The sequence below is a fragment of the Polyergus mexicanus genome, unplaced genomic scaffold (genome assembly GCF_030449975.1).
Source record: "Polyergus mexicanus isolate NDT 795.1 unplaced genomic scaffold, iyPolMexi1.0 SCAF_15, whole genome shotgun sequence".
NCBI lineage: Eukaryota > Metazoa > Arthropoda > Insecta > Hymenoptera > Formicidae > Polyergus > Polyergus mexicanus.
In genome coordinates this window covers 4,593,951-4,616,782 of record NW_027223335.1, presented here as the reverse complement: position 1 = coordinate 4,616,782, position 22,832 = coordinate 4,593,951, and the positions used below count along the sequence as shown (strand labels likewise).

General features: G+C 38.2%; 1 protein-coding gene across 1 annotated transcript in view; it reads right to left on the bottom strand.

The window, feature by feature from the left end:
• Positions 1-19,945: 19,945 nt before the first annotated feature.
• Positions 19,946-22,832, bottom strand: part of Msx (homeobox protein H17) — a 42,530-nt gene continuing 39,643 nt past the window's right edge. Inside the window, exon 3 of the mRNA XM_070308390.1 lies at positions 19,946-21,851. Within this exon, the coding sequence (XP_070164491.1) occupies positions 21,606-21,851 (246 nt within the window). The 3' untranslated portion in view covers positions 19,946-21,605. The remainder of the gene's footprint in view (positions 21,852-22,832) is intronic.

Sequence of the window (22,832 nt, the reverse complement as noted above, 5' to 3'; positions counted from 1 at the left end):
AATTTTCATATCGTTTATAATGATGTCATTGCAAGACATTTACAATCATTTAACGCGCGTGCTGTGTCGAGAGTGATAGGCGTATTGATTTGCAGAAAATGCAGGAATTGTCTAACGAAGTTATCACGCTCGTCTATCTATTGTGCTGTTGTCAAAGTGTTTCTCGAATACTTTGGGGTAAAAATATGAGTAACAGTCCTGGTAATGGTCTCGTATAAAGGTCTTTACAGTTATAGGATCGTAACTTTCAAGCGGCGCGGTTCGTGCAACGTAGTCGTAAAAAGCCTATTATCTAAGGAGCTCGCTTGGCGTCCGGTTCGATAAATCTAATATAATTATTTCGCTCGCGTCGCGCTTGTTTTATTATCAGATCAGGCTAATTCTTTCTCTAATAGATATAGTTCTAGAATTTTTTACTCTCTCTCTCTCTCTCTCTCTCTCTCTCTCTCTCTCTCTCTCTGTTAAAAGAAAAATTAACTGTATTGACTGTATGCAAATATCGTCATTAATCTGATACATACCTATATGGGTTATATGCAAATTTATCATTTTATTATTAAAATCAATAATTTATATTATCGAAAGAAATAATGTGATATTATTATAAAATAAATTTGCTAGTTTTTAAATGTAAATAATTTTTATCATATCATTGAAATATATATATAAAAGTAATATACGAGACGACAATGAAAATTATTTGCTTGAAGTGAAATAATACTAAAGAACTGTTGTTTTTCTTTTTATTATTTAAAAATAGAATATTTAAAAGTATAAATACGGTTTCCTTACATTTTGACAAATGTCATACGCTTCTACAATTTATTTCCAAGAGGAGAGAGAAAATTCTGTAAGAATTAACGAGATCGATCTCGCCATAATGTTTCGCGTGCGTTTATTAATTCCATCGGACGAAAAAATCTATTAGTATTGGACGAAAAAATGCAATCCCGATTCAATCTCCGTTATGGGATGCAAAAAAAAAGAGAGAAAAAAAAACGAAATACCCGAGGACGAAGGGTAGGCAGGACACGCCCGCAGGAGCGTTCGCCGGACGCGTCACGCCGATATCCGCCTCCGCGAGCGAGGGAATAAACGAAACGCGTTTTGCGGAGGAGAGACGTAGAACACGGGGAACGAGGGGACCGGGGAGGGGGGGGGAGGGATGGCCTCGCGCACAGATCCCGCACGAAAATAGCACAATAGCTCATCTCCCGCCCGTTGATACGGAGCACAGTCGCGGTGCTCTGACTTATCGAGTCAGGCATATTTAATTTCCGCTCTCACAGCGACGACGCCACACTCTCGCGCACGACGTATAACGCGAACACACCGATTCTCAGTTACGCGCGTCACCCTATATAGGCGCGCGCCCGCCCTTATCTACCCTTTTCCAATAAGACTTCCTACTGCGGAATTACCCCTTTGCCAACGCGACACAATATTCGGCTTTCTATGGCGCATTATGCGCCGTCTTTTCCATTCGATCACTTTATCATCGACCAACGTTACTTCTCTCTCTCTCTCTTTATGATGGTCGCGCCGCCGTCGCCAATAAAACCGTCGACAAAGTTGGCCGCCCGATTTCCGGTAAAGCCGTCAATGGCGGAGTCTTTCTCACTCGCAAATAATTTTTTTTTTCTATCGCTATTTATTTTCCTTCTCTCTTTTTTGTTTTTTAACGGCGAAGGCTGTCGAGTTTTACCGAGTGCACGATTGTTCTCGGCTGAATAAAAGCGATCGAAAAATACGATCCGAGTGTGTACCTCATTTCCGCCAGTCGTCGCGAATTTTTCTCATTAGCTCGCGATCATTTAAATGTCGCGTTCCATCACACGTGTGTGCGTGTGGGTGTGCATTTTTTTACTCTTCTATTTTTTATTTTTCAGCGCGACCGTCGTTATAAAAATACACGGGACGAGTCGCTCGTGCGTGTGATCGGCCACGTGTAGCCGGCACTCTTTGTCCAATAAACGATATCACTTTGTTCCGCTTCGTCGTGAAATCGATTCTCATTTTCAAAAGCCTCGTAAGCGAAACGTGCCCGTCGCTTCTAACACTTCACAATCGATTCCAGTGCTTTTCTCGTCGTCGGTAACGACGCAGCGTCTCTCTGGCTGATGTTTCCGTGAAGTTTATGAATTTTATTATTCTGTCATTTTATACCTTGACAGAGAATCCGATATTAATGCTGTTCTCCTACGAGTCCTATGGAATTTATCATTTTATCGCTTCACATTTTAATACAGAAAGACGATATAACAGATTGTTGTTATATTGACTAGAAAAAAAAAAATATTATTTATAAAAATATTTATCTTCCGAATAAGGATGTGTCATATAATTATGACATTTCAAAGTGTATCGAATGGTACTTAAAAAAAAAATTATTTTACGATTCGACTTATCTCAATGCACCGCATAAGCACCGATGATTCGTATCGCCTAAGTAAACGGCAATATGGTCTCGGATAGCTACGAGGAATATCGCTTGGTGGCAATTCATCTCGTAGCGAAAACGAGCACAATGGAACGGCGCGATTTTTCCACGAAAAGCGCGATATCTGCAACGCGAATGTAAGCTGCTAGCCACCCTCTTTCTCGCTGTGGATCCCACCACCGATACGTCATACTTAATCACCGGTCATAAGTCCCTGTGGGGCAAGGACGGAAGGGAGAGAGAGCTCAGATGCAACGCGCCCTCTCACGCTACCAGAGATTTCCCCTGGTAAACCACGGTAAACCATACATAATAGGCAAACAGAGAGCGTATGGGGTACGTCGTCATCGTGTCGCTTGACTTTCGGTACGTAATGCAGCTTCAGGAGGGTGCATAAATTCGTCGGGAAAGATTCGTCCGAGGGTGGCCCGTGCAACGTCGTAAAAATAACGACCGAGATCGGACAATATTTTTGCTCGAGGCTGCCCTCTCTAAGGTTCTTGGCCGCGGATCCTCGGCTGGGCGAGATTCAATTAAGGAGTGCGCGACATTAAACGCTTATTTATATTGCCGAATAGTTTTCGCATCCTCTACGATGTGCGCGTGAAATATCTCAGACTGAAATATTTCAGGATCATCATGATTAATCATCCTGTGTGAGGAAACATTTAAATCTGTATTAGATAACGCTTGATTCGATAGCGAATTGTTCTACTGGGCAAAAAGACAAACGATGTGCAACGATTAACATTAAATGAATAAGCTTCGTCAATCTTTCGAGTTTTTAGAAATTTTAACATTTTTTTATAATTTGTTTCTACGCGAGTAGAAATAATTTAGAAATATATTAAATTGTATTGTTAATTATATTTAAATCATCATTATAACAACTTTATTATGAGCATGATATTTATCTCTTTTTAATTTCTGCGCAAAATTTGAAGTATTCTTGGACATATAGGAGAAACACATATTGAAAAGCCGATACTGATTACGGCGACACCGACATGACGTAACCGCGGCGGGGCGGTTGTTTTCTCGGAGATGTCTCGCGTTCTCGTTCTATTGTGCGACGATTTCTGAAACAGATCCTTTTTCCTTTGTCTCCGCTTCGCCGACGGTATGAGAGATCCTTTCTCACCGTAGAACAAGTTAGTAATTAATTTTTGCGAATTACTCGGCAGTCGACGTGCTGCCACCGGTATACGTGCAACTAGAGCAATATCTTTCCTTGTCTCTCGCAACTAGTAATGGCTTTAAAGTTAATTTATATTGTTCAAGTAAAATTTGAATTGCGCGAAATAGTTAGTTCCCGCAAAAGTTAATATATTACAATATTTGATACGTGTTAAAAATTCATTACGAAAAGCAATTTAATTGCGGACAAAAATATTAATCGCTTGTAATGCACTTGTGATAAAACATTACAGTATAGTTATGATACGAAGCGTTATCGATTATTAACGATTATGATGTTAATCGGGAACGATCGATGGCGAATAATAGAAGCGTAATGAATAACCGTTGATAAATTAATCATTTCCCGTTTTCAAGCCACCTAAAAAAAAAAAGCAATTGATTTATCTGCGCATCGAGATAATCGATATCCAGATGATTGAATTATTACAATTGGTCGTTACAATTTCGGAGCTCTAAACTTTAATAAATCTATCGCTAATACAAACAATATTTATTCGTTTATTTATATATACATTTTTATTATCCTTTATAATTTTATCTAAAAGGCAAATCCACACAATTATCTCTAAAGGCTCATACACGATTGGTATCTATTTGTATTCGACTCCTCATTTTTACCGTATACCTATTTCATTTAATACGAGTCACTATTATTCTACAATGCATATACCCTTCGTTTTAATAGTTTTATTCGAAAATGTATATAAAGAAGATGCATCCGCGCGTGCGACTAATAAAAATTAAATTAAATCATTATAATTCCTCGACTGAAACTCTGATTCATACCGTTGGCTCGTTCGCAGCCATCGCGCCGCCAGTGCGCGGTGGCTCGACACCCCTCTCTCTTACCCTCCGTTTCAGCACAACTCAATTTCTCGTTTCATTCTCCAGGCACGGTCCTATCTCGTTCGCCCGCCTGAGTTCCCCCGACGGCCGCGTATAATACGCCACCTACCCAGTTATAATAATGGCACGGAGGGGTTGGCACAGCCACCGCCGCCGCCGCCGGCTCGCGAATGCCAGAGCACTGGTATTGGTTGATATTTCCAACAGTTATGTAATTTCCTGGGTATTGTTGGGAGCTCCCGAGAGCTGCTACTATACCTACCTACCTACCTACCTACCTACCACTCCTATCGTCCGCGAACGCGGATACGAGAAGGGAGGATGGTGGAGACCATCCACTACCATGCAATGCGCCGCAATACGTACTCTTCTCCCGCACCTATATTGCTCTCTTTCTACTAGAATTCTTCGGCCGCGAATTTCGGGTTATCTTTCCGAAGAGACATACCGAGGTGGACTTAAAAGATTCAATATTATATACCTGTATGTAACACGTGTTAAGCTCGCGAGTGAAGTCGTTCAAATTGTTGGATCTTTAAACTGGAGAATGTAACGATTATCTAATGATAAAATCAAATTATAGTAAAACCGGAACAAATCGATAACTTATTAATGTTAAATTATATCGTGCGTCTTTTTCAGGATTATTATTATTTTTTTTGTTTTTTTAAATTCTCTTTACTTTTTTATATAAAATTATTATACAAGTATTGTATAAAAATGTTCACTACGAAAAGTACACACGTCGATCGAAATCTTTCTCTTTGAATTACACACGCGTGCACATTGTTTTATTTATAAATATTAAAATATTTCTTTCCATAATCGTGGGTGAAAAAAAGCACTGTACTATATTACTGTACTATAAATAACCTAATAAAAAGTGATAGTATATAAATGCATAACATTTTGGGGTTGAAATGTACTAGATATACGAAAATGCAAAAAGTATTCGCGCGATAGCGTATCTCGTGCTTTGCCGTTTCTACGATAGGTAGGGCGGAATCTGACGACTTCTTGACGGTAGCACTTATATGCGATAAGGCCGTTATCGAGAGGAGCGTCGTGATGCTTCTACTCGGTAATTTCCTGCGTTTTATGGGCTGCTTAAGGAGCATTCGCGCACAACCCAACGCGCTATATCAAATTTGTAAGAAATTAGGACGGCAATCGCAATTTCTATCTCTCGCTGTAATAATGCACAAAGGAACGACACGGATATCGATCGCGCGTTTATCCCTTCACGCCAATATGTAGAACATTGATGAACGGTTTATCAAGTTGGTCCAGCGCGGGAATCACATTTACGTCAAATAACGTTCATGATACTTGGAATATTTGCCTAGAAGAGATCGTACCCCTTCGTATCTTTTTTTTTCGCGTATACTTTTTTCAAGCGCGTGTATTAATAAAGAATGGATGAAATTTAAAAACTGCGCCGATTGTGCGCCGAGTCGCTACTTTTTTTTTCTTTTTTCTTTTTTTTTAGTCGAGCAGCTATTTTCTTTCTCGTTCACCGCGTCGTTCTCGGTCTCCTCGGAGGCGCGCAAACGTCGGCTCTCCCGTTCTAACTGGCTGCCGCCGCATTAATTCGCCGTGGTAATTAAACTGCCGCGTTATTGCCCGGCAGCTCGATGAAACGTGCTCGGACTGCGACACAATCCGCGGATTTTCTCGCGTATTGGCGCGGAGCTGGCTTTGGCCGTGTCGAAAAAGGCCGCGTTGCGGAAAACATACGTGTGGCCGTGCCGTCTAAGGCATTACACCACTACAACCATCATCGCCTAACCAACACCGTCACTTATCGGCAAAAGCGGCGGACTTCTATGAATGCGGCAATGGCGCGGCGACGCGTAGTTTAATTAACAATGAGCACGTCGCCGCGACGTCAGACTGAATCGCGGACAATGAGAAGTTGTCAACGGCGCGAGGCTAATGCGTGGGTTGAGGGGAGAGAGAGAGAGAGAGAGAGAGAGGAGGGATGGCGTTGAACGCGGTTACACGCCGCCGATAATGGTCGGGAAATGTTTTGTGCATCCAGCCTGCCGGTTTTCGGAAATTAGAAAGCAGCGATATATTTACGGCGATGCGCCAGTAATGGCAATGGGAAGAAATCGATCTCTCTCTCCCTCTCTGAAAAATAATACTACAGAACAGATTATCCCTTTGAATTAACTTGGGAAAGGGGTTTTTACAAGCCAGAACTTCTGCTCTCTCTAATCTAAAAACTAATAAAAAATATATATATATAATATATAATATATTATACATATATATAGTTGTATATTATTGCGTAATTAGATATCTACAATAGATGATTGTATATACACACACATATATATATATACTTTTATCATTATATTTTCTCTTTTCAAATAATATTTATAAAAAAGCTATACAAATTTTTTAAATTAAAAAGGTTATATAAGAGATAAAGAAATTATTAATATAACAAAATCTAATTAATAAATAATATAAAATAATAATTAATAATAAATCATAAAATATATCTTGCAAATTGATCAGCATCGGAGAAAATTTTATCGTTATTCGAACAATTTCAATGCTCAAACTTACGTCGCGTTCGAGATAATCGTCGATTCGACTTCTGTTTCGCTGCTTCGGAGCTTTCGCTCGCCATGCGGCTCTTTGCACGCCGGTGACATCGATGTCTCGAATCCGACTCGTTGGTTAATATTGACTAGCAGCGGTTACGCCTGCGCCAAAGTGGCTGTTTGCCCTGAACAACCCTCCCATTTTAACTCACACCCGCCACAACCTCCGCGCGCCAATGTTGTAGTCGTTGCTAAGCCCATGGCTCCCGGCTTTATGAGCAGCTAATGTAATAATTGTGCGGCACGTATTGCATTTAATGAAAAAAAAAAAGGAAAAAGAATATTGCAATGCGGTTTCAGATATGAACGTACGCCGGCTTACACCACATACCACATATTTCCTTCCGTCAAATTAAATCTCGTTTAACTTTTATAAGACGTTTCGGTATTTTTTAGACTTTCCTTTCGTGTAGCTTATTATTTAGCATTTCTTAACACAATTGCGAAAAAAATTTTAATTTATATCAGCTGTAATATTATGTATTATTATTTGTATTCTTCCATGTATTTTTATTTAAGTTTGTGCGAGATATTTTCTTATTTAGAAATTTTTATTTTGTTCGACCTGTTATTCGGGATTTTTGCAATTTAATCTACGAAAGATTCAAACGCGTAAACGAGATTCAATTAAAATTTGGGACTAATTGAGCCGTAATGTTTCTCGATTTCAGTGAGCCATAAATGATAATGTCTTCGATGTCGCAATTATGCGACAATGTGCCAGTATGTCGATGTGATATTACGTTTAAACAATTCGGTTATCTCGGTGAGTTGCAAGCTCGACCAAGTCATACCGGATCCCGAGAAAGTTCAGCAATACGAGCTAACGTTGATAACTGCTCCGCAAGCGGAGATGTGCATCGTCGAAGTGGCACGTTTGTCTCTATTAACAATTGCCACAGACCAAACATTTGTTTAGAATTAATCGCAATTAACTTAATTTATTTTCTCCGTGTATATTATAGTTCGAACAAGGTTTGAGAGAAAAAAAAAATAGAAAAAGAAAATTATATATCTGAATTTAGTTTGAAGATTATCGATAAGATTCGTATTATCATTTCTGTTTAGCGTCGTATATTTAATGTTAATTGTAAGTGTAAAAATTTTATGTTACATTCGACACAATGCGGAGACAATTCAATATATGAGAATTAATTTGTCTTTTTTTTTATCCGATTTATATTTGTTCATCATTTGCGTCATTTTAAAAGCAAAGCTCTTATTCTCACAGCTATTATTAAGCCATGATAATTCGTGATCGCCGAAACATAATATACAGGTAATACAGGGCGCTTGTGGACATTAATAAAAAGTCGATGAATTCTCATCGAAATTTCTCCCTTAATCGTCGTATCGATTCGCCACCCGTGGTGTACGAGGTGCCACGAGATCTACGAGTCGTCCTCTTCCCTACCGGGAGTATTCGCATTCAGCTGTCGTCCTTTCGTAATAATTGCTACCGATTCCCGACCGCCATGCTGCATTTCCAAGTTTTTACCTCGACGAGCCCCCCTCCTTTACCGGTCGCCTCCCCCTCTCGACCCTTCTATTCTCCATGCCCTTCTCACTCCCCTTCTCTGAGTCTTCTCTCTCTCTCTCTCTCTCTCTCTCTCTCTCTCTCTCTCTCTCTCTCTCTCTCTCTCTCTCTCTCTTCTTCTCCCTTTCTCGTTCTCTCTGCCTACCCTCCCAGCCTATCCTCCCTCCCACTCACCCTCTATCTTTCTCTGCCCTTTTTAGACCCGACAATGCTTCGCTCGCGATTGCCCGTCCTCGTCTGTTTTCCCTCGTGGGGACGAGCACGCGGACTCTCTCACAGGCACGTATTTACAAGTACGCTGTGAATGTGCCTCTCGTTGCCTTTATCGCTGTCCTCCTCCAATCCGAGGATTTCTTCGTCCTTCGCGCGATCCTCTTCCAGACACCTCGGCCATCTCACCGACATGCGCCCTCTTTGTCTCTCATTTCTGGATATAAACGGAATGAGAAAGAGAGAGAGAGAGACTCGCACGTTCACGTGTCCACGGACACACGTCCGAAATCGCTGAGATGGAAGAGACTGCCCTTCCTCGTCTCACTCGCGAGTACGGATAACATGGCCGCCCCAGTGGCGCAATTAGAGCAAGCCTGCGCGCGTGCACGCCGGCTACAATATCATTAAGATAGGACTTGCCCCTCTCACCTTGTCGGGTGAGCCTCGATCGTTTCTTTTTAGCTTCCCCTCTTCCTCCTCCCTCCTTCCCTCTCTCCCCCCCCCCTCACTCTCTCTCTCTCCCTTGCTCTCACTTTCGCCCTCGGGGCTCATCTTCTTCGACCATTTTATGGCGTTAATCACCATCGATGAGAAGGGGAAGAAAAGCGAGAGAGGGCGGTCACGGCAGGAAGAGTGAATGCGTAGTGGAGAGGAGCCATGTCAAAGATAATTGTTTAATTATTTAATCATGCACGAACGACTTTCCCCGAATAATTTTATGCCGCGCGTATATATAATATAATATTATATAATCTTGTTTTAATAAATAACTTGAATTTATTTTTTCGTAATGAATCTTCTGTACTTTCTATTCATACATTACGAATTGCGAATTCGATTAGATGCCGACACCATGTTTCGTTAACAAGTTAACCATTATTTATCAAGATTTGATCTGGCAATCGTGTCTCGAAGAAGTCTTGTTACCCTCCGGCCGCAAGGACCACCCCTTCGCGAAAGTTGCAGACGCGGGCGCGGGATGCAGGGAAGAACAAGCGCATCTGCGTGCCGCTGGTATAAATCCTTATAAATTGACAAAAAGCGGCTGTATCGGCTGCCGAGATCTTTCTCGTGCCTGACCCATTCTGTGGAAGCCCTTCCTTCCCGTTGTCCGAGTTAAAACAGAAGAAATTCTCTTTTCGGGTTGCGCATTTCTAGATAGACACACGTGCACATGCGCGAGTGTACATTATACCGATTTACATGCGTAACGGGTTGACATAAAATATCTAAATAGTTCGTACTTATATCTTTAACGTATGGTTTTTCTTCTCTCACTACAATATTCTTAAAATTTTATTTCATCCTTATCTATTATCTCTTTTAAATATTTATAGCTTTGCTATTGACATATGATAATGGATTGAATCTCGAAAAATTATAGATGGATTAGATGAATTTTAATGATATTAATTTTTTAAAATTTGTCGATTAAATCGCGAGAATGCAACAAACGAAGCTATACGAACAAAGCTTCATTTCTTTAGCTTCGTTTATAATTAATGAACTTGGAACGTAAGTAATAAATAACAATGCTCTGCAACTGTGCAATTATATCTTAATTATATATTATTTAGCAAAACAATTGAATTTATATAATCCTCAGCCTTTGTGATATATTTTCGTCATTTAATTTTTAAACATTAATTTAAAAAAAATTAAATTTCTCAATATTTTGTTAAATTCCGGTCTTAATAAATTCCAAGCTTTAGTTTGTGATGCGAGTGACAAAATACCTATATATTTGCAATTGAAGCTGATTATCGCGGATTATTGATTGCGAAATTAATTAGTTATTCTTCTTTTGTCGCTTATCTTGCAAGTCGCAAAGACGCGATATATATTAATTGTAGACGAGCGAATTTAGCGATTTGCAATCGTGTACGGCCCTGGAACTTTCAAGCAACAAGCCCGAAGAAGGGAACCGATCGACCGAAGACGCCGCGAAGAGCGGTTCTTGCTCCGTGAGTGTCCCGAGTACGACCGCGGAGAGTAAGACAGTGGCCACGAAATAAGAAACCGGTTGGGACCCAATTTACTTAACAACGGCCGAGAATCCAACACTTACGGATGTCCAACGGAGCTCGCGTTGGGGCCCGCAAGGCGGTCTGTGTTACCTCGTTAAGCTTATGCGTGTGTGTGTGTGTGTGTGTGTCTGCGTACATAAAAGTGTATGTGTGTGCATTCGCCAATATATCGCTACCGCCATTACGATCGTACCACGGTCAATCGCTGTCGCCAATCGCGACCAATATTATCATCACTTTTATTAGTATTGTAATATTAACAGAAATGTGCGCTACCGTTCACTAATATCATCATATAGTTTGGAAATTAGATTCTCATTATGCTAATTAAGTCAATTGCACGTAGACAGAGTTAATTATGAGACTATTATGATGCTTGCGAGAAGAAATTTAGTAGACAGTATTAAAGCCGATAAAATTTATAAATCACATACACAATTATCTCTGAATTATTTTAATCAAGAAAACCGCATACGGATGTTGTTTTATAATTTATGATATTAGAGTATCCCATTCGCAATAACCTATTATTAATTGTACAATATTTTTCTCAAGAATTTCCGTTGGATTGGTTTAATAAATCAGGTAATTTTTTGTAATGCATCTAGAATTTCTTTCTCGTTACGCGATTTTTGACAGCGTAAATATGTTTATGTTTATTATGAGAGAAATAATTGCGATCAACAGCATGGTAAATGTCGTCTCTTCGTTTCCGCCTCCATTATCATCAACCTCATTGGGACTTGTACGGTAGCCGGCTACTAATTTCGACTTCATCAAAAGATAAGGCTGGAATTTTTGCCGACGAGGATCGGCAAAGCCGGCGCTAATTCACGATCCGCGAAATTCTCAATTCATCTTACCGTGTGACGCGATAATTCCGACGCTGTGCTATCGCCCGATCGCGATAAATTACACTAAATAATTCGTCAAGAGCGAAATGCTTTTTTTCTATACATCAACGCTGCCGCAATAACTCAATAATGGCAGCGCATAATGACACGATGATACTCACAATCAGAAAACATAAAATAATACAGTACTCCTTATCTTGCAATATTAAGATTTTCAAAACTTTGTTTAGTATAATTCTCGCAAAAAATATAAGATTGCTTTTATAAACCTGCTTTGCAATTCATCTATATATATATTTCATCTGTAGTATAATGTGATTTTAGAATTAAAATATGTAGGAAAGAGATGCGCAAAGTTTATCGTGATCATTTAAAAATTAATATTCGATATAAATTTGACAACTTTTAGAATTATTACAATCTGTCAAACTTGCGGCTAAAAATAAACGATAACATCTCGCAGCAAGAGTCAATAAAAAAAACCATACAGATGCAAATAAAAAAAAAAAAATCTCCGTAAAAATTATCTTCCCCATAATAATCATATAGGTCTCGGTGCGAAGGCGATTCTCCTTCGATTTGGCGCGGTTTACGAGCGCAATTATCCCGAGTTCTATTTTAACAACCTGCGCAGATGTTACAAAAACAGCGCGAGCTAATTTACGCATTCGCATAACGAAAATAATTGCGCGTATTAAATCTGATTATTTTACTGTTCGTACACATGGACGTGCTCACCGGCGATCAGGAATGAACGGAGGGGAGAAAGGGTTGGGGGAGAGTGTCGGATAGAGGTAAGAGAGATATCTCTCTAATTGTGAATATAAGTTTCGCGTTTTATTTAGTTTACTTATCTGCGCCTTCATGGAGTGCGGGCGCTCGCCAGCTACTAATTTCGATTTCATCGATCGAGATAAGGCCGGCATTTTTATCAACGTAAGCCGGCTCGCATCGCCGAGTTCTTAATTTTCGTCCTTAAGACTCGTACGGCATTCCGACGAGAATCGTTGGATGCGCTTACGAATGACCATAAGCGGTCCCGTTTAATCGACACGCTCGTCAATAATGTAAAATTAAAGGATATCATCTCGCCGGTTACATTCCACTGCGTGGAATAATAATAAAATCGCGGTACGTCTTGATACGAGAGAGATCGGTTCGTCGCAATGAAGGGTCCGTGAAGGGAGAAATATCCTGCTTGGATATTTTACACGATTTTATATGAATAGTCCTCGATTAAGGATAAATTGATACATTATCGCGTATCTTTCGTTCGCGACAAACTTAAATGAGCTTTGCGATGCCAATTGACGTCGCCTTTATTTTTTTGACAATTTCATCTCATATATGCGATTTTATTTAATTCCAGAAAACGATACAACGTTTATATACAAAAGGCAGGGAGAGAAAATAAATTATTAAAATGTTTAATTTAGTATTCTTAGTATTCTTAGTATTTTATAAAAATCATAAAGATATAGAGAGATATAGATGGTTGCTCCGGTTTTTTATTAATCCGATCTTTAAATGTCTTCCTTCTATAATCAAATTCAAAATCATCGGTCGAGATTTTCGATTAAATTTTCAACGCGTAAAACATAAGTCAACGAGAAATTTGGAAAAAACTTGATAACAATTAAGACAAATAATTAATTTCAACGATGCGTGCGAGCGTCGCGCGGAGGCTTCCACATTATATCAGAAGCCATAGCGCGCTATACATGAATCGTGAACGAGACGGCGGCATCATTCCTTAGAACCGATGACAATCTCTCCGCAGGACCGGCTAGGTGTGGTCCTACGGTGGAACCAACGGGTTTCCAGGAACGCGAGCCATTAGACCTTCTGGCTGGTGTTATAAATTGTACATCGTTTAATTAGGCTCTCTCTCCGCCCGTGGCCGAGCCGTGTATAGGGACGGCTCAGTTATTTACCATTTACTCCCGTAGCCCCTTACGCGGTATCTCGAAGCTACCGTGCATCAAATTGGATCGGAATTGGGAAGGAAGGGCAGCCGCGTCCGAAGGACCAAGCCGGATAGGACAACAGCCGGAGCGATTGTATAAATCTGGATTCCTATTCTGCCTCGAACCCTTCTATTCCTTTTCATAGTCTTTTCTTCTCTCCTCCCGAACGACAAATATAAAATTAAAGTCTGAAATATTGATGCTAAAAATAAAATAAAAAAATAGAAAATAGAAAAAATTCTAAAAAAAAAAAAAAAAATAGTTGTCGTTTTAAAATAAATCTACAGCACATATCATGCATAAACTTCTGCCAAGATAATCATATTTTACATATGACACTTATATTGTTTCGGAAACACGAGCGTCGGTGTTTGGCGTAACGCGAATTTCTCACTCTTAGTTCGCGATCCGTGCTTAATCGGATAAACGGCAGGCGTGTGTGCCTAAGCGAGCACACGCGGGCGTACACGTAAACAGAGGTCAATTAAGGAAGTACCCTGGGACTGGTGCTTCCCCTTTGCTCTCCCTCGCTCGAAAGCTCTAATTATTTCTTGCTCTCCGCGCGATCACTTCCGTGCGCTCAAGTATAGGTCGAACTATAGGCGTAACTGCCGCCACCGCGGCACCGGGAGGATCGCATACTTAATTGGAATCCGATAAGCGCACATGCTTCCCACGTACGTGCACACCCAACCTTTGCCCATTGATGTATCTAAATAGCTAAATACGAATCGTTTCAAAATTAAACACAAACTGAGGCAAAGGATGAACACGTCCGCCGAAGAAAAATGGCAAGCCGGAGGATCTTTAATATTATAATTTTTCATAAGCAATACAAATAAAAAATGGCGGTAATAATTATAATATAAGCAAATTACATTATTATAATAAAAAAAAATATAAAAAAAAATACTATCTATTCTTTTTAATAATTAATATACAAATTAATTTAATCTCCTATTATTTTTACTTTTAACCAAAAAACATTAATATACATTATTTAGTAAAATTATTGCTTAACGATTTCTTTATATTAATGATATGATGTGAAGCGAAGTGTTTAATATTTATGCACGCAATATTTCTTCGTTTAATTAATTGAATTAATTGATAACTCAAATTAAATAAATCCTATTAAAAGCGCGAATTAAAATTGTGTGCTTATGATTACTCATCTTACTGACATATTTACGGTAAATTGGAGTGTCTCAGCGAGGATCGAAGCGACTGGTTGATTCGCGCGTCGATACCTCTCAGCCGTGGAAACGGGTTAACGTCCGCGTTATTTTTGCTCGAAGCTGTCAACCCGAGAATCCTTGCGCTAACAAGGTGCCGCATCGGTCCAGCGTTCGAGTCCGTTTTTCTCGATGGCCTTTTGGGAAGTGGCGGGCGTTCGGCCCTTCGCTGCGAGAGGATCTAACGAGGGATCGACTTTTTGCGCATTAAAATATCGACTAATTGCCCCAGGATTCTGTCATCGTTTTTGTCAGCTCCGCCGCGGACGTGATCTGCCACTCGAATATTTCCGAAATTTTCGATCGAGATATTGCCTGGTTTTTCTTTTTTTCGAAGCAACGAATTCTTTCACGTAAAGATTATGTATATGAATATTTTTTATATGTCAAATAATGACAGTGACAGAGATGTACACTAATAAAGAGTAATCAAGTAACAAATAGAATAAATGCGAATTGTTTATATTCATCGAAACAAAAGTTCGATTATCGAGAAATTCTACACAGTTGCGACAAATATAGAGAATACATTTCCAAAATACTAAGAATAAAATTAGATTTAAATTTTTCAAAAATTTAATTAATCAATTTTTCATATATTTAAGAAATTTGGAGAATTCGAAATCTCATTAGTAAAATAATCTTAACGCACTTTTTATAACATAAATATATATAAACATATTTATAGATAAACATGTTGAAAAAATACATTAAATTAATATACAATGACAAATTGTATTTTAACGAGTGTAAATTCGAAGCCTATGCATGATGTCGATCTCGACATAACTCGATTTCTCCGATCGATCGGCGAGAAATAAAAAAAAAAAGAGATTTCTTCTCTTCTTCATCTATATTCATAGAGAACAAGACCCGTTCGATAATTAATAGTATTAGCATTCTGAATCTCTGGAAATAATTATAATCTCTTCGTTCTTCATCGCGCCTGCGTCCGCGCTCGTTCGCGTAATCGCGCCGTTTCACCGGCGAAATCGAAAGAAAAAACGAGCGTTTAGGCGTCGACAATTCATAATGCGGCATCATTTCATCCTATTTACAAAGCGATCGTCGTGCCGACGTCTGTCGAGGCGGAAAGATATTAAAGTGATTTCCGTCCACTCGCCTCCGCGCCGCATCGCCGCGTTAATTGCTCCTGGAATACCGGAGAGTCGCGATGGAACATCTACTTAAGCTAGCATTCCGCGCGACAATCGTCTCGCGCGTGAAACACCTCGTGCTTTTGCGCGCGGAAAAGTGCCGGTGATTAAATTATATAGTTATTATCTCTTTTTATATTGCGATACCACTTTTTGTGATCTCGCGGGTAGACTCGTCTTGGCGCGTCTTGGAATCGCTGAATAATGACATGAGCAGAGATTCTTTCTCTTTGTATTAATTATGAATTATTCAAATTGTCATTGGTTTTTTGTATTATTTTTTCAACTAATCTGATTATTTTTCCTCTCTCTCTCTCTCTTTTTTTTTTTTTTTTTTTTTTTTTTTTTTTTTTTTTTTTTTTAATGAAGAAAATCAAATTACTTATTAATTATCGATTTGAAATTGGAATTTACGTCTATAAAAATTCGCAAATTTACATTTTATAGATGAACGTTAAGATAAATAATTTCAAGAACAAAAACAAAGAAGGCTCGATTACGATGAAGCAAACGATATTACTTATGAATTTTACTTATTACCATGCTTCGCCTTTTCTGTTCGTTTTATCGCTCAATACGTGTAAGAACGGCTATCAAGCTTGTTCCTAATTAGGAGCTCGGTTCCTCGGTACTTTTGAAGAATCCGCCGAGACGCGTTTGCATCAGCCGCGACTTTCTTGCGGCCGTAGCGAATAACTTTCTCGCCGTAAACGCTTCGATGCCGCTTCGTAAATTTCCTACGAAGTCGGAAACAAGATTTCGTCCCGATTCATCTTGCCGGCAATTACCGGCAACAGCACACATGATCTGCGCTCTCGCTTACCGATGCGTCCGATTTATGGTGTTTCGACGCGATCATTTTATTTCTCTACGACATTTATCGAAACATGTTTCCGAAGTTCATCTTTTGAAAAACATGCGAGTTGCATAGGTATATATATACATTACTCTTTAATATAACAAAAGTTTTGAATAATCTTTAAGATTAATACAAACAAATTATATGAATCTTCAACGAAGCTAAATGCAATATTATCGAAAGAAAAAAGAGAAGACAAAAAAATGATAAGAAAAATATAAGATTAAAATCTGGATGATTACTACACTACCGCATCTCTGTGCTCTTTCCATATTTCTCGTATACTACTTTCAAATCTTAAAATTATAAAGATAATTTAGTTTAATCCTCGAGATAATTTTTGTTTCTCCAATTATCTGTAAGACACGAATCCGAGCAACGGTACACCCGTCAAAACAGTGGCGGGCTTCCAATTAGGATAAGGCCCCTTTGCTTAAATATAGTGCCACCTAGATCTTCTCGTTTCGGCCGAGCGACTTGATTTTCGGTAGTGTCTTCGTCTTTCCCTTGTATAAATTAGTCCCAGCCGCCACATAATGGCGTGTCGATGCGCTACTGTCCTCGGACAGTGTCCTCTCTAACTTATCCTTATTCAGGTTTTTTAATCTTTGTCTTTTCTTTTGTCCGCACTAGCAATCCTCTTGTTCTCTCTCTCTCTCTCTCTCTCATTTCTCGGCACCTATTTTTCTTTGTCCCACTTTCTTCCGCGCTCACTCATCTCTCTTTCACTATACGCATATTTGATCTTCCCTCTTGCCTCTTCAGTCGGCACCATTCTGTTTTCTTCATCGTGATCGCTCGCCCACTCGTCAGAGCGGGCTGTTTAATTTATGACCAATTAATTTGGATAAACTGAATGAGCGCAGAGAACCCTGCTTTCGATGCACCCGTTAATCGTAAATATTCCTCCCTCTCGCTTTTACTTTTTAATTCATTACGTATGTCCCTGTTCTGTTTTGAATCTATTTGACAGGTGCATCTGATTAACTCCTTAACGCCGACGAAGATTATTAAAGAAACCATCATCGTATATGAAGAAGGACAGATCATGTACGTTTATGTAGCCAAAGAAATTAAATATTGGGATTGAATTCTTTAATGCATTATTTTTTCTGCTTCTCTTTTATTTATCCATAATCTTTATATCCGTATATATCTATGCTATTTTTAGTTTTCGCAACATATGTCAAAAATTAAAATTAAGATCTTAATGCACAATCTGCACATTATAATTTTGTAAAATATTAAAAATCGAAAATCCAAACAGTACGGAAATTTAAGCTTGTCTTGTATTAAAGAGCTTCAATACCGATTTTAAATTGATGCTTTAAAAAGCAGAAATAAAGAAACAATTAAAGTATGTTATTTCCCGTGTAATTAAGACGCAGACGTTATTACTCTTGCGCGAATCGCGTTTTATGAATCGTACTGGTAGCGGCGTGACCAGAGGAGTTACAAGGATACAACTCCCGAAGAAGTCCGGTGTCGTCGACGGACCTGCTTGGTATTCCGCTCCGGTCCGAGGACATAATTGGACGCCAGCCGGCGACGCTCCTCCGCGTATCGCGAAGACAAGAAATTATTCTTTAATTAATTGTCAGCGCTCAATGTGGCCGTATGCGTAGAATCGATCGGCTCGGTACATAAATTTCATCTATATGGGAGCGCCGATTCTCTGAGGTCGTATCGAGAGAAGCGGAGGCGGTTGGCTGGCTTTGGAGAACACAAGGGAGAAGGAGAGAACGAGGGATCCCCAAACAGCTTCCGATCTACACGGGTAGTGAATATCTGGCGCCTGTTTCTAAAGCCTTTAACGGTGAATCTTCGCTCTTAAAGGATCTCTTTGCGCTAATTTTATTCGTCTAGTCGGTACGCTAAACAATTATTGTCATCAAAATGACTCTATGAGTTGCGATAAAAATTTTAAATAATTAAATCATATTCTTATTAAATCTTCTTATTTCTAATATTAAATAGAAACCGGCAAAAGTAATTTTCAAGCTAAGCTTGTAAAAATATAAATAATATCGAATGCAAGTTCCTTATATATTTTACATTATTTATCTATCCACATATAAATATCTCGTAATATTGTTAAACTCCGCAGCGCCTTCGGATCGTTGCGAGTTTGCATAAAATGCGAAAATGACACGGCAATTATTGGGATGGTGCAGCGTCTCTCTTAGAAAGTTGCGTGTTGCCGACAAATAAAAACAAGCCGCAGGCGCCTATATATATAGCCACACACTGTAAAGCGAGACAGGTGCACACAGGCAAGAGACACGCACAAATATGATAACGACAAATGAGCGGCCGCCACAGACATGCGTGTGTGTGTTGATGCCTTCTCTACATATATTTTATAATTAGCCGCGCGGGTCCTCTCTTCGATAAATCAGCGCGCCGCCCAGGCTTAAGACTTAATTAAAAATTTAGTCAAAAACCAATTAGCAGCCACGGCGGATTAACATATTTCTAATTATCTGGCGCACACTTTCGACCGCCTTATACCATTGGATCGACTACTTGCCATATACGAAGCCGACCTGTCGATGACTGCGCGATATATTCGATCGTGGCAAGCAAATCCAGCATGCTTCTTTTTTTTTTCTCTTTGCCTTGCCTCAATACAACGGATGCCTCATTCGAGCGGAAGTTACGCTCAGTCAATTAGGTCATTGTATTATTTGCAAATTGGTTAATTGCGACGTCGAAAAGTAGCTGGACGTTTATTCGTAACGTTAATTCTTTCGATTAAAGTTTCTAGAAAAATTACTTTTCATCTATCCCCTTTTTTTAATATATATAAAATATAATCTAAATAAATATATTGTTAATGTTGATATTTGAAAGAGATCTTGTGAAAAAACATGTTTTTTCATCGTATAAAAATGATACATTAGATATGTATAATAATAAAAAAAAAAAAAAAACATGTTTCATATACATATGTTGCATCGAGGGTTGAAAAATCAGCGGAACGTAAATACTGAAATCATTTTTATTTCGCTATAATATATACCTCCATGGATAAATTATCATCTTACATTTATACAAGGCGCATATAGGTACGTCTAGAACCGTGCCATCATTCGTAACTTCAGTATTTACTGTCTACGAACGATTCCATCTCTTCTTCGATTCACACAATTGATATAAGCTGATACGTAATTTAATGCTTGCATTATTTTCTCGCATAGAAAAAATTCAACAAGTCTGAAAGACATTAGAATTAATAGACTATACTTAAACTGTACTTGTGCTGATGAAAAACCAATGCTTGGTCCTTTATAATAATAACTATGAAAAGAATATCGCGCTGATATCACTTTTGAAGATATGTTTAAAACATTGCAACTTGATGTTTTAAACAAATGTTTTAGATGGTCAAAAAGATTTTTTTTTTTTTTTTTTTTTTTTAATGAGATTGCTTTTAGGGAGAAAGTTTTGGCTTTAGGTAGCTTCTTTAGCTAATAGGTAGCTTCTTTTTTTAATGCTCTCAGACTCGTCATTATTCAAACATACCTCGTATGTTCGCGTCACTGCACTTTCAGCCGGTCCATATTTAAAACAAATCCTGAAACGAATGTTTGCTAGATCCAGCGCGGTCTAAATCGTTAAACTAATTCTCGAACGCTTGCTCCTCACGATTCCTCCTTCTGGGAGTAATCGAAGCGTCCTGTACACGTGTGTATATACATACGTACACCCATAATTACCGTACGAACGCGTATTTATTTACACTATATACACTCATTTTTTTTGTGAGATCAAAGCTTGGAGCGCCTTTCGAGGCGACGATATATTTCGTCGTTCAGAAAAAAAATATGATTTTTTTTTTTAAGCTACATGGGCAAAATAGGTCGATTTTAGTCTAAAAAGTGTAATGTAAATTATATATATAAGGTTAACCAATTGGAACAAAATCGTTACTAATCGAATTATTATTAAAAGTGACTTATTTCGACATCTTTAAGACGAATTTTAATCACTTTCCTTGCGGGTTTAGATTATAATAAAATTACTACCATCGCGCATTCAACAACCTCAAAAACGTAAAATTACATATATAATAACTTACGTTACACTTTTTAGGCCAAAATCGACCCGTTTTTCCCATCGTCCTTTTTTAAGTAGAAATCTTCAAACGATAGCTTTTGGTTTAATTTTTTTGAAATTAAATTATTTATGTATCTCTAGAGAAGTAAGACGTTTAAATTGACGTTATTGCAATTTCGAATTTCATCGCTAAGTGATTGGAATTTTTGGAGTTCTCGTAATTTTTAATTTAAAAATTATTAGGCTATGTTTTTTTCGATCTTTAAATTCCGTATTTTAACTTCTTTATATTTTAGATTTTAATTCTTAAATCTCTCGATTTGCTAACTTTACCTGCATCCTCGCTTGCCCCATTTCTTAATTCGCAAAGTTGTAGTTTTGCAGATTTTTAAGTTACTAGGATTTTTTTGTGTTCTTGAATTAATAAACGTTTTTATCTCTTGTAAATCCTTAATCTTTGGAGCTTCTTGTGTTCTCTAAACTCGTAGATTTTAAACCATCGGATTCTTGTTTTATGAATAGATTGCCAAATCTTTAGGCGACCGCATCAAAAATGATTTTGAATCGTACGTGTATAATATCCTGATGTATTATTATTAAGGTCGGTGCCCAGGCGGTCCCATGAACATGGCCGCCGCCGCCGCGGCATGAGTATGCCTGGCCATGGCAGCTGCAATAAAGGGAGGCACTCCTGGGGTACCAGGCGGACCCACCCCAGAAAACATAAGTCCCGATCCAAAACTGGGATGCAGAAGGGGTCTCGCGGATAGTCTTAGTTTCTCTATTTCCGCCTCCTGAAGCCTCTTCGCCTTGGCTCTTCGATTTTGAAACCAGATCTTCACCTGGAACATAACGGTGTTCATAATTAGAGTGGTGATAATGAATAAAGTCGATATTACATAATATGAACAAAATTTACCGATTTTTTAGCTTAACTACAAATGTGGTTACATAAATTTTTAATATTTTTATAACATTAATAGGAAGAAAAATATAAAATTTATCACTTTTTAAATTTATTTTTAAATATTTTTAGAGCACATATATCAATCGATGATATTTTAAAACAAGTCAATTTATCTGTTAATAACAAGTTAAAGCATTTTGTAATATATTACAACAGTTATCATAATACGTTTAAAGATTTCATATCTATAAATAAGTACGTAAAAATTTTTTACATAAAAAAATAGTTACCCGAAAATTAGAGCAATTTCTGAATAACTTCTTTCTCTATGTCGTTTAAGTCATTAAGAAAAAATCGCCTCGAAAGATATCGAATAACGTGAGAATTCATAGATATTACTACGTATTACCAACATATTTTACGAATATTATATAAATGCTGTGTCATTATTATGCAACGTCGCGTTTAACATTAATAATAACGAGATTTGTATTTGGCAAAACAATAGGAATTATTTATACACGAATGCAATTAATAAAATGAATAATTTAATAATTAATATTTTGCTGAGTAACCGAGAATATTGGCATGCTAGTCAGGAAATAAAAATTCCTGCGAAAAAAAAAAATGTATTAGCATTTCTCGTGTCATTAAGGACAGACTAGTCGATGAAAGAAATAACTTCTAACAAGAAATTATCGAGGCATCGAGAAATCTTCGATGTCATAAAACATGCATTGTAATACTCAAGTTTGCGCACAACCAAATGGAATTAACGCTAAATTGCGTTTAATTGTTATTTGCACAGCTGTTCGCGAATTTTGACGTTTGCGCAACTGTCACGTTGAATCGGCAGCTAATTTGCATTACTTTGCTATAAAAATAAGTAAGTATACATAGAGACGAAATGTTTCAG